General features: G+C 43.3%; 1 protein-coding gene across 1 annotated transcript in view; it reads right to left on the bottom strand.

Moving 5' to 3' along the window:
* Nucleotides 1-9939: 9939 nt before the first annotated feature.
* ATAT1 (alpha tubulin acetyltransferase 1) overlaps nt 9940-11892 on the bottom strand; it is a 62201-nt gene continuing 60248 nt past the window's right edge. Inside the window, exon 13 of the mRNA XM_040323460.1 lies at nt 9940-10310. Within this exon, the coding sequence (XP_040179394.1) occupies nt 10013-10310 (298 nt within the window). The 3' untranslated portion in view covers nt 9940-10012. The remainder of the gene's footprint in view (nt 10311-11892) is intronic.

The following is an 11892-nucleotide window of genomic DNA, read 5'->3' as shown; positions in this document are numbered from 1 at the left end:
CCAATCAGTGGAAAAGACACAGCCCTCCACGAACCTATCAACTGACAGCATACTTGCCCAGTGCAAATCTGCCCGCCTATCACATCGTGGAGGCGTGAGCGTATTGACCAATGGAATACTTAGCAACCGCCAGCATATCTGCCTGTAAGAAGGCTTGACAAATAAAAATGCGGTGATTTTGTAGACTTCCGGGATATGCGTTCCAGGACTAGGGGTGTAGTGAGACGGAGGCTTCTTCTTCTTATTGGATAATGGCTTAGCGTCCCACCCCCATCTTCATTCAATTGGCCGAAAAGGCTAAAGGTGTCCTGAGAGCGCCATATTAAGTGAGGGAAAGTGCCTGTGCTTTTCAATGACACTTCTAGAGAAGGTCACAAAAGGAGGAAAGTGTAACCTTAGGTACATATGTGGCTGAAGAGTAAAATCACAGCACAGATAATAGATTTCCTTTAATCCTATCATGATGAGTGGACATTAACCCTTTTGCTACCAGGGACGTTTCTGTTTTTTATTTTTTTATTTCAAGTTTAACCACTTGAGCTCCACAAGATTTTACCCCCTTCATGACCAGGCCATTTTTTGCTACTTTACCTGGCAATTGTGTGGTCATAAAATGCTGTACCAAAATTTAATTTATATCGTTTTTTGTTTTTTTTTTCCACACAAATAGAGCCTTCTTCTGGTGGTATTTGATCACCCCTGTTTTATTTTTATATAAATGAAAAAAAGACAAACTATTGGTGAAATTATTATTATTTTTTTAATAAAAAATTAAAAAAATAAAAAATATTACTGCGCAGGTGATAATAACCTTAGTGAGAAAAGCTTCTTGCAATATACACAACAGAATCATTTGTGCAAAAACATACGTAATAAAAATTGCAGCACTAAATAAATGAAGTTCAAAGTAAATCATAAAAAATGAGTCCATATAGTGCCAGATTACTAAAGTTGAAAAAATGAAAAAGAAAGTTAATTGAAGTAATGTCCAAAGAAATGTGATTGTTTACAACAGTGGTCTTCAAACTGCGGCCCTTTCTTTGCGGCAAAATTCCTGTCGCTGATACCAACAGTGGGGCACTATTTCTCTGATTGACACCAACGATGGGGCACAAATTTCCTTCCACTGCCACCAACGATGGGCCACAATTCCTACCACTGACACCAACGATGGGGCAGAATTCCTTCCATTGATACCAACAATGGGGCACTATTCCCCCCATTGACACCAATGATGGGGCACAAATTTCCTTCCACTGACACCAACAAAGGGCCACAATTCCTCCCACTGACACCAACGATGGGGCAGAATTCCTTCCATTGATACCAACAATGGGGCACTATTCCCCCCCATTGACACCAATGATGGGGCACAAATTTCCTTCCACTGACACCAACAAAGGGCCACAATTCCTCCCACTGACACCAATGATGGTGCAGAATTTCTTCCATTGATACAAACAATGGGGCACTATTCCTCCCACTGACACCAACAATAGGGTAGAATTCCTTTAATTGATACAAACAATGGGGCACTATTCCTCCCACTGACACAAACGATGGGGCACAAATTCCCTTCCACGGACATCAATGAAGGGCCACAATTCCTCCCACTGACACCAACAATGGAGCAGAATGCCTTCCATTGATACCAACAAGCGGGCACTATTCCTCCCATTGACACAAACGATGGGGCAGAATTCCTTCCATTGATACCAACATTGGGGCACTATTCCTCCCACTGATACCAACGATGGGGCACAATTTCCTTCCACGGACATCAATGAAGGGCCACAATTCTTCCCACTGACACCAACAATGGAGCAGAATGCCTTCCATTGATACCAACAATCGGGCACCATTCCTCCACGGACACCAAAGATAGGGGGCCAGATTCAGATAGGAGATACGACGGCGTATCTCCTGATACGCCGTCGTATCTCCAAGGCCGGCTGGTCCTATCTATGCGGCTGATTCATAGAATCAGTTACGCATAGATATGCCTAAGATCCGACAGGTGTAAGTGACTTACACTGTCGGATCTTAGGCTGCAATTCCAGGCCGGCCGCTAGGTGGCGCTGCCGTGTCTTTTACGCGTCAAATATGATAATGAGCATTTACGCCGATTCAGAAACGAATGCCCGCCCGTCGCTTTTTTTTACGTTGTTTGCGTTCGTCTTTTTCCGGCAGAAAGTTACCCCTGCTATAGCAGGGGTAAGTGCGGCGTATCCTATGTTAAGTATGGCCGTCGTTCCCGCGCCGAGTTTTAAATTTTTTACGTCGATTGCGTAAGTCGTTCGCGAATACGGCCGGACGTAATTTACATTAAAGTCGAAACCAATGACGTCCTAGCGACGTCATTTGGAGCAATGCACGCTGGGAAATTTAGCAGGCGGCTCATGTGCAGTTAAATCGGCGCGGGGACGCGCCTGATTTAAATAGTACACTCCCCCTAGCCGCGGAATTTGAATTCCGCCGGGGGATTTACGATACGCCGGCGCAAGTTTTGAGGTAAGTGCATTCTGAATTAAGCACTCGCCTCAAAAACTTGCGGCGGCGGATCGTAAATCAGATAGGTTAGCGGATCTTTAGATCCACGTAACCTATCTGAATCCAGCCCAGGACATTGATTACTCCCACTGCCACTTGTCCAGCCCCCTTAAAGTGTGAAGGACAGCAAAGTGGCCCTTTGTTTAGAATGTTTGGAGACCCCTGGTTTAGATGAATATCCACCTGGTGCACTTCCACCATGATAATAAACAGGATGTGAGCTTACCAGATCTCTAGATTCCACATAATAGGAGTCTAGACAGGCGTTTAAATAATGATCCAGCACTCAAAGCGAATCCCTCAGTGGTTAGACCAGACAGGAACGCAACATGGCTGGCCAAACAAACCCCGGGCGTTTTCAGATGTGACCAACAAGGAAGAAAAAGGGGGTCCACATAGTGTAAAATCGTAAAACTCTTATTTTGAGAAAAGATTGCTGAACACTTACGACTTGTTCACACCTATGAAGGTTGCAGTTTCATATTCCTGATGCAATTTGCGTTTTTTAATACACAATTTTGATCCATTGAAGTCTATGGAACCAAAAACCAGAAAAAAGTCCCTGGCCCTTTCCATAAAATGCACAAATGTGAACGCGACCCATAGAAACCATGTCCGCCGGGCACCTGCGATCGCTCCTGCCAGAGCCAGATCATGTGTTCCTAGAATATATAGTATATCCCCCCCCCTACAGTTAGAACACACTGAGGGAACACATTTAACCCCTTGATCGCCCCCTAGTGTTAACCCCTTCCCTGCCAGTGTAATTTATACAGTAATCAGTGGCTATTTTTAGCTCTGATCGCTGTATAAATGTCACTGGTCCCCAAAAAAATGTCAAAAGTGTCCAATCTGTCCGCCATAATGTTGCAGTCCCAATAAAAATCACATATCATCGCCATTACTAGTAAAAAAATTAAAATAAAAATGCCATAAATTAGGGTTGTCCCGATACCGATACTAGTATCGGTACTGATACTGAGCATTTGCGCGAGTACTTGTACTCGTACAAATGCTCCCGATGCTTCCCCCAGGATTGGACGGGTGATCTGTCTATCAAAGAGCTCGAGCAAGGGGGAGTGTCTATACATGACGAGGCGCGGCGGGGAACACACAGCTATTCAAATGAAAGCTGTTATGTTCCCCGAGCGCTAATCAACTAGACGGCAGTGGTGGGGGGGCTTGGCTTTCTCTTTGGGGACACAAGGCTGCATTTGGGGACAAGGCTGCATAAATCTATCCCCTATTTTGTAGACACTATAAATTTTGCGCAAACCAATCAATATCCGCCCCGCTGAGGAAGTTGATCAACGCAACGCGTCCGGGGGTCTAGGAGCCTGTTACTATGTCGCTGGCTGCCGTCCTGGATATTTAAAGATTGTACTTCTCAATGGTGTTTGTGGTCTGGCGAAATGTGAGTAGCCCGACTGTTTTAAGCTTTTAATAAATCACCAAAGTTAAAGGATCAATAAAGGATTTTTTTTTTTTAGCTAAATAGCTTTGTTTACCTTACTGCAGTACTGGTTTCATGTCCTCATTGTTCGTTTTTGCTTTGAAGTTGCTGTAATTCTGCTGTGATCTCCACACTTCCTGCTTGTCTGGCTCCTTATGAAAAATCTCATGGCAGCTTTTCACTGTGGTCCAAGCTGTGTGTCTAAAACTCCTCGGAACCAATCCGATTCATTTTAAAAACAAAACACTGCCCTGGATTTGTTTGTTTTTGTTCTGTGGGTCTCTTTACTTTACAGAAACATGAAACCAGTTTAAAAACAAAAGTGAAACTGCAGGTACATTATATGATTGAATTTAATCTATTTTTAATTATTTTTAAAAGGAATCAGTTAACTTTTATGTCTCTATACCCTGTAAACAGTCATTTTAGCAAAAAAAAATGTTTCCTTTAGCGACCCTTTAACAGAGAGCACTTAGTTTGTGATTACTTTTTTTTTTCCCATGTTCCGGTCCATGAGATTGGTTGCTTTATGAGGATCTGAGTCACCATCCTGTTTCCTGGTTATCTTTACTTGTGATACCTGCTCATTTGACCATCTGGTAGTTCAGTGATCCATATGTGAAGGTGAGAGTACCCATCTTTATCGGTGGAGGGATCACTTTAAGGTTGGCTTCTCATATCACGTGGTAAAGATTTCTTATAATTTTGGCACTTTGGACTTTGTTTATTTGGACTCTACAAACACTTATTCACATTTATAATACCAGTGTATTATTCATTTATAGTTTTGCGCTGCACTGTTTCTATATATTTTCTGAATATCCGTTTATTGCCATTTTTTTACCAAAAATATGTAGAACATATATCGGCCTAAACTGAGAAAGAAATTTAAATCTTTTTTTAAATTTGGGATATTTATTATAGCAAAAAGTAAAAAATAGTTTTGTCAAAAAAAAAATTTTTTTTATATGGCAAAAAATAACCGAGCTTAAATTTTGAAAAAATAAAAAAAGCAATATTTTTGACTTGCTATAATAAATATCTAAAAAAAATATATAAATAAAAAACAAAATGTTTTCTTCTACATTTATTTTTTATTTATTTTTAAATTACCAAAAATATCTGCAATAAGCGTATATTGATTAACTTTTGCGCAAACCATAGCGTCTACAAAATAGGGGATAGATTTCTATCGTGACTGTAACATTGCGGCAGACACATCAGACACTTTTGACACTATTTTGGGACCATGATCATTTATACAGAGATCAGAGCTATAAAAATGCACTCATCAAAAAGAGACTTTTTTTCCCCACTTACAAGGTGCAGCAGGATAAAGTCAGTGCTGCTGTTCCATTGCACCACAGGGGTGTGAGTGGGGTTAGGGGGCCCTGCCAGGAAGGCTGTACAGGGCCCCATGATTTCAGTTCTGCTCAGCAGTGCCCCTGCTGAGCAGAATTTGACCTACCACCAAGTAAACCGATGTGGCTGATCACCAAGGTCCTGTTCCCATTTCTCCACATTAGTAGTCCGTGGGAGTATTATTTAACCTCCGATTAGTGATCAGGAACAGTGTTAACCTCTCCATTGGTGGTCAGTGAAGGTGTATGTAATAACCCCTTCTGTGCATTGGTGATCAGTGGCTGTAAAGTTAACCCCTCTAACATAGTCGGTGGCTTCTTACCTGATCACATGCTCCCACATTGCTCTCTAGCTTTCCCCCCATTGCTATACTTGTACTATAGGGCAGAGATGGCATTGCCTTAGAGTACCAGCTTTGTTTCAGTGTTCAGTGATAAAAATTCCAGAACCAAGCACCACAGATGAATATGATGGACCCAGCTCAGGAGAAGGCAAGGCAAGATTGTGTTGGGCACCAAGGTGCTAGATATACCAGACCAAATTTAGCAGCTTTAGCTAACTTTTCAGCACAAATACTTTTGTTACTACTTTGTTTTAAAGGGCATATATGACCTTTAGCTTGTTCACTGTTTTAATAAATTCTCTGTTTATGTGGTTTATAATAAGCTGATAAAGGGAAAAAAGGTTTTCATAAAAGTAAATTTTATGAAGTTTATCAGTCTATTTTACTGACTGAATTTTACTTCATAGTGCTCTCTATTACTTAAAAAAATAAAAAAAACTCACATAGGGGTAGTGCATCCTAATCATGCACCAGAATTGCAAAAAAATAAAATAAAAAAATAGACTAGAGATGTAATGCACAATGTAACATGCAGGGCATAGTTAGGAGACACAGGTGGGTGGATTCAGTCTTTCTACACCGTGAGTGTGAGAGCGCATACTAGGGCACCGATAGTGGAGGCACTGAATAGTGGAAGTTAAATCCACACTAGTGCATGCTGCTCAAGTCTGGTGCACTATTCTATGTGAGTGTTTTGTTTTATAATACAGTAATACCATGGATTACAAGCAAAATTTGTTCCAGAAGCATGCTTGTAATCCAAAGCACTTGTATATCAAAGCGAGTTTCCCCATAAGAAACAATGGAAATCAGATGATTAGTTCCACAACCACTGCTGGTGTATGCAGCACTGTATGTGGCCAGAGGTGCTGGTGTATGTAGTAGTGTATGTGGTCAGAGGTGCAGGGGCGCTGGTGTATGCAGTAATGTATGTTGCAAGAGGTACGGGGGTGCTGGTGTATGCAGTAATGTATGTGGCCAAAGGTGCAGGGGCGCTGGTGTATTCAGTAATGTATGTGGTCAGAGGTGCAGGGGCGCTGGTGTTGCTCGGGAACTGTTGACACTTTTGGGTGCTCAGACACACATTATGCCCACCCCACCCAGCTGGGAGTGTCTCAGAGTGTCTCCAAGTTCTCCAGGAAGCGCTGGGAGCTGCCAGCACCCCCTGGACCTCTGGCCACATACGGTAATGTATACACCAGCAGCTTGAGTCCTGCTTGGGAGACAGAGCTTGCAAATCAAGTCAGGTTTTTTTTTTTAAATATAGCTTTTTTTTGCGAAACGCTCGTATACCGTGTTACTCGCAAACCGAGGTATCACTGTACATTGTTTTTTTAAGTAATGGAGAGCACCGTGTTGTTGTTTTTTCCCCCATCTTGCACACCAAGCATTGTGGAAAGGAAGGCAGAAATAAAGGCAGGAAGGAAGCAATCAAGCTTGTCAATCAGTAAAGATTCCCAGTAGAAAGTAAGATGCTGGCATTAGGCCTTATATAATTTTAAACCCCAACTCTAGATTTCTTGTGACTTTAAATGAAAATAACAATTTGCTTCACTAACAAATGCGCCTGCTGGGGGTGCTGTATAAACTGTTTGGAGTATTAGCTTCATAAAGTATACAGCACTGTGTTCCAGCAGCAGGATTTGGACTTCCTGTCCCGCTCCCGGATCAAAATCGGTCATACACAGAAAGCAATGTATTTCATCAATGAACACAGGGCTTCCTCAGATTGGCCGAGGTGGAACAATGGGCGAATTACATCATAAGGAGGTGGCGCAATGGGCGGATGACATCATGATCTCCACCTCAGCCAGTTGGAGAAAGTCTTGTATTCATTGATGAAATACAATGCTTACTGTGAATGGCTGAGAAGCGATCAGCCCTACCCGGATTTTGTTACAAGAGAGGGGCGGGAAGTCCCCATCCCGCTGCTGGAACACAGGGCTGTATACTGTATGAAGCTAATGCTACATACAGTTTATACAGAATGCACTTCCGTTACTGAAGCAAATTGTTTGGCCCAAACAAACTATTTAAAGTAAAAAAAAAAAAAAAAAAAAAAAACTGGAGTTAGCCTTTAAGGTCCATCACACAAGGTAAGTGTTTGTGTCCACTGGTGAGTGGTTGTGGCTGCACTGAACATCGTTATCGCATTTTTTTTCAACACTAATAGCTAAATTCAGGTGGGCAGGCTTATCCTTGCGGCGGCGTAGTGTATCGTGTTTACACTACGCCGCTGTAAGTTAGCGAGGCAAGTACATGATTCACAAAGTACTTGCCTGCTAAGTTACGGCGGCGTAGCGTAAATGCGACGGGCGCAAGCGCGCCTAGGGAGCGTGTTTTATGTTAATTTGGGTTGACCTGACGCGATTGACGTTTTTTTGGAACGGCACATGCGCCGTCTGTGTACATGTCCCAGTGTGCATTGCGGCCAAGTACGCCGCACGGTCCTATTGGTTTCGATGTGGACGTAAATGACGTAAATCCCTATTCATGGACGACTTACGCAAACGACGTAAAATTTTCGAATTTCGCCGCGGGAACGACGGCCATACTTAAAGAGGAGTTCCACCCAAATTTGGAACTTCCTCTTAACCCACTCCTCTCCCCCTTACATGCCACATTTGGCATGTAATTTTTTTGGGGGGGGAGTGGGGGCTTCAGCACGAGTGGGACTTCCTGTCCCACTTCCTCCTTCCTGTAGGCGACTAAGCTTAGTCGCCTTCAGGAAGTGGCTGCTGTTGGCGATCGCCTAGGACACGTCACAGGTCCTAGGCGATCTCCTGGCCAATTACACGGCGCGGCGCCGGGCCGCGCCGCTCGCGCATGCGCAGTGCCGCGCCGCTCGCGCTCGCGCATGCGCAGTGGGTGCCCGGCCGTGAAGCCGAAAGCTGTCACGGCCGGGTGCCCACACTGAAGATGAAGACGCCGGCCGGGGAGGGGGGGAGAGGAGCGGAGCCCCGGCCGGCGCGTCGCTGGAGCGCTGGAGCAGGTAAGTGCCTGTTTATTAAAAGCCAGCAGCTACACTTTTTGTTGCTGCTGACTTTTAATAAACACACAAATGGCTGGAACTCCCCTTTAACATTACTATTCCAGCTATTTGATGGAATAACTTTAGGCCTGATTATGCGTTACGTAAACGGCGTATCTGTACTGCGTCGGCCGGGCGTACGTTCGTGAATATGCGTATCTAGTGATTTACATATTTTATGCCGACCGCAAATGGATACGCTACCTAGCGTTCAGCCGAAAAATTACACTTTAGGATACGACGGTGTAAGACGCTGCTCGTATCGGAGCCTAATTTAAGCGTATCTGGTTACCAGAATACGCTTAAATTAGCGTCGGCGCAGATTCAGACTCAGGCTGGCGTATCTACCGATACGCCAGCCTATCCCCCCTCTCTCATCCTTTCTAAACTACTGCGATAGTGCTGATCTATAAGGATATACAGTACATGCTTCCTGCATGTATCCTTACCTGTCAAATGTCTCCCCTCTGTCTGTTAGAAGAACTGAAAAACTGCAGATTCTGTGGGTGGATCTGTTGTCTGGAGCTCGGTGGGTGGAGTCGTGATGTCAGTAGACTACCCGCCCACCTCTACCCTTCCCTTTGTCAACATGTATTTTCTCCTGTGTATTCCTTACACTAAAATTCTGCTATGATCTCTGCACCACTTTTGTCTTAATAAAGACCAACCTTGTTGTTAAAAAAAATTCTGCTATGATCTATAACATCCAGTCAAAATTCAGAAAAGTAACCACATGACTTCAGAAAAGGAGTGGAGGTGGGAATTAAAAAATAATGCCTGTCTCAGGCTAGTGCATGAGATATGGAAATAACCTGTCATTCACAGCAAGGGGGAAGAACGGACAAAAGTTTTCTCCAGTTTGTCCGTTTATCTCACTGAAAAAATAAAAAAAAAAGAAGAGGATTGCTCAGAGCTGGATTAACTCTTTGTGACAAGACTGGGCACGAATGATAGGAAATCTTATACTCTACATTGTGACAGCAAAAAAATAAAAAAAGAATTTCGGGTTTACATCCACTTGAAGAACTAGGAATATTGTGAATAACCTTTTTGCACAATATTGATGGATATTTGTGACCTTTTACTACACTTATTGTATGATAACAGAACTGTGATTCACATGAAATATTTGATATATTATTTACTATCTCATATCTATTATTGTAGTGTGACACAAATTTGTTAAAAAATAACAATGACTGATAGAAAATAATATTTATTCTGTAATACAAAATCAAGTGGAAGTGACAGTGCTGGCTTATATTTATTGTCTTTACCATGGCCTTGTACCACGCATTTCCTGTTTCCGTCTGACCCACTGTGCATTTGTTACCGTGCCCAGGACTGTCCAAGATGGTTGCTCCGACAACTGAGTTCTGGAACCATCATGAACACTAGTATTGTTATGGTCCTCTGCTTTTTCAAGGTTTTTTTTCTCTTCAGGTGGCTCTTGCTTGGAATGGGATGTAGCCTGTTGAGGCTTCCGTTTAACAAATGGGTAGTGTTGATCGCTTGTGAGCTGGTCATTCAAATTAACAGATGCCACATCGGATGTCTCATTCTTGTTCTTACTGTGGATATAAGCAAGCATTATATTGCAGTGTGTTAGTAGCCAGTAATGAACTCCAATTCTGTCCTTGCACCTTAAAAGATGCAAGAGACGGTGGTCTAGCCGGACACGGGAATGGCAGCTTAGACGGAGAGCTCCTGCCGCCGCGGACTTTGAACGGATTTCATGAGCGCTGGTAAGAGGACCGACCAGCCCGACTTTGCAAACCAACACCCCTGAACCTCAGGGTTTCATTTGATACCACTCCCGATCCACAAAAGGGAGTTTTGGAGGAGATTTCACTTGCGGACTTACTGGATCCATCTCCGCTATGTCTGATTTACACAGCCTCCCCATGGGAGCTAAAGGAGCCCAATTTGCCGGTAATATTCCGGTTCCCCCGATTGACGGAGTGGAAACGAAGATATCGAAAGATTTCTCTCAATCCCCTAGCCTCAATGACCTGCACCTTGTAGCGGCAGATATAAAAACCACCCTTGCTGCAGCCATTGCAGAGATTAGTCTGGAAATGCGCGCAGTTACAGCGCGAGTACAGGAGGTGGAAAAAGTTACTGCGCAACAGGGAGCAGCGCTGCGTCACATCAATAACAAGACAGACACCAACACACTGCGTCTTAGGGATATGAATCGCCATTTGGAAGATTTAGAAAATCGCAGCAGGCGCCATAATATAAGACTTAGGGGACTACCTGAATCGATAGACATGGATCAACTTGCTAATGTTGTTTCTGGGATTTTTAACAATTTGCTGGGACGTCCTCCACTCACAGTCATTAAAATGGAGCGTATACACAGAGCGCTCAGACCAAGGGGCAAGCCGACAGATCCCCCTAGGGACGTTATCTGTCATGTGGATGACTTTCAGCTCAAGGAGGGTATCCTCAGGAATGCCAAACTGAGATCGAAGTACGTCTTTGAGGGTCATACCATTTCCTTCTATCAGGACCTTTCCCCTATCACATTGCAAAATAGAAGGGACCTGAGACCCTTGCTAGAGAAACTAGTAGCTAAAGGAATTACTTACAAATGGAAATTCCCGTTCGGCCTGCAGGCTACTAATCAGGGACACACTGCAATACTGAGAGTCCCTGAAGACCTCCACACATTTTGCAAAACGATGGACATTCCATTCCTAGACCTTCCTGATTGGTACGCCGAATATCGCTTCAAGATCCCAACTAAAGAACATGCTAAAGAGGATCTGATGGAAACATCTCAATCAAGAAACCGGAGACGACGATCCCAATCGAACGACGGTCGACAGACATCCTCTAATGATCCGAATACAGATACCCGATCAACATCTTCACCAAGAGCAAGACGTTCTAGAAAGGGATACTAATATGTTATTATGTTATTGTGTTATGCTTTGTTTTTGTTTCCCACCAGTCAATTGTAGCAATTTCAGCCCCTCTCTCTCTACTCATTTGTTTTCAAAATATTGTTAGATGAGTGGTGACAGATAGAGTTGCTGTCTTTAAGCTTGCTATGTTTTTCAATACAATTGCTACATAAGTATAATTGCTACTTTATATTTAATGTATGTGTTCTGTTCTCTATTAATGGGATTAGAGGAATAGGTT

Source organism: Rana temporaria, chromosome 9, assembly GCF_905171775.1.
Source record: "Rana temporaria chromosome 9, aRanTem1.1, whole genome shotgun sequence".
Lineage (NCBI taxonomy): Eukaryota > Metazoa > Chordata > Amphibia > Anura > Ranidae > Rana > Rana temporaria.
This window is presented reverse-complemented; position numbering and strand designations above follow the sequence as displayed.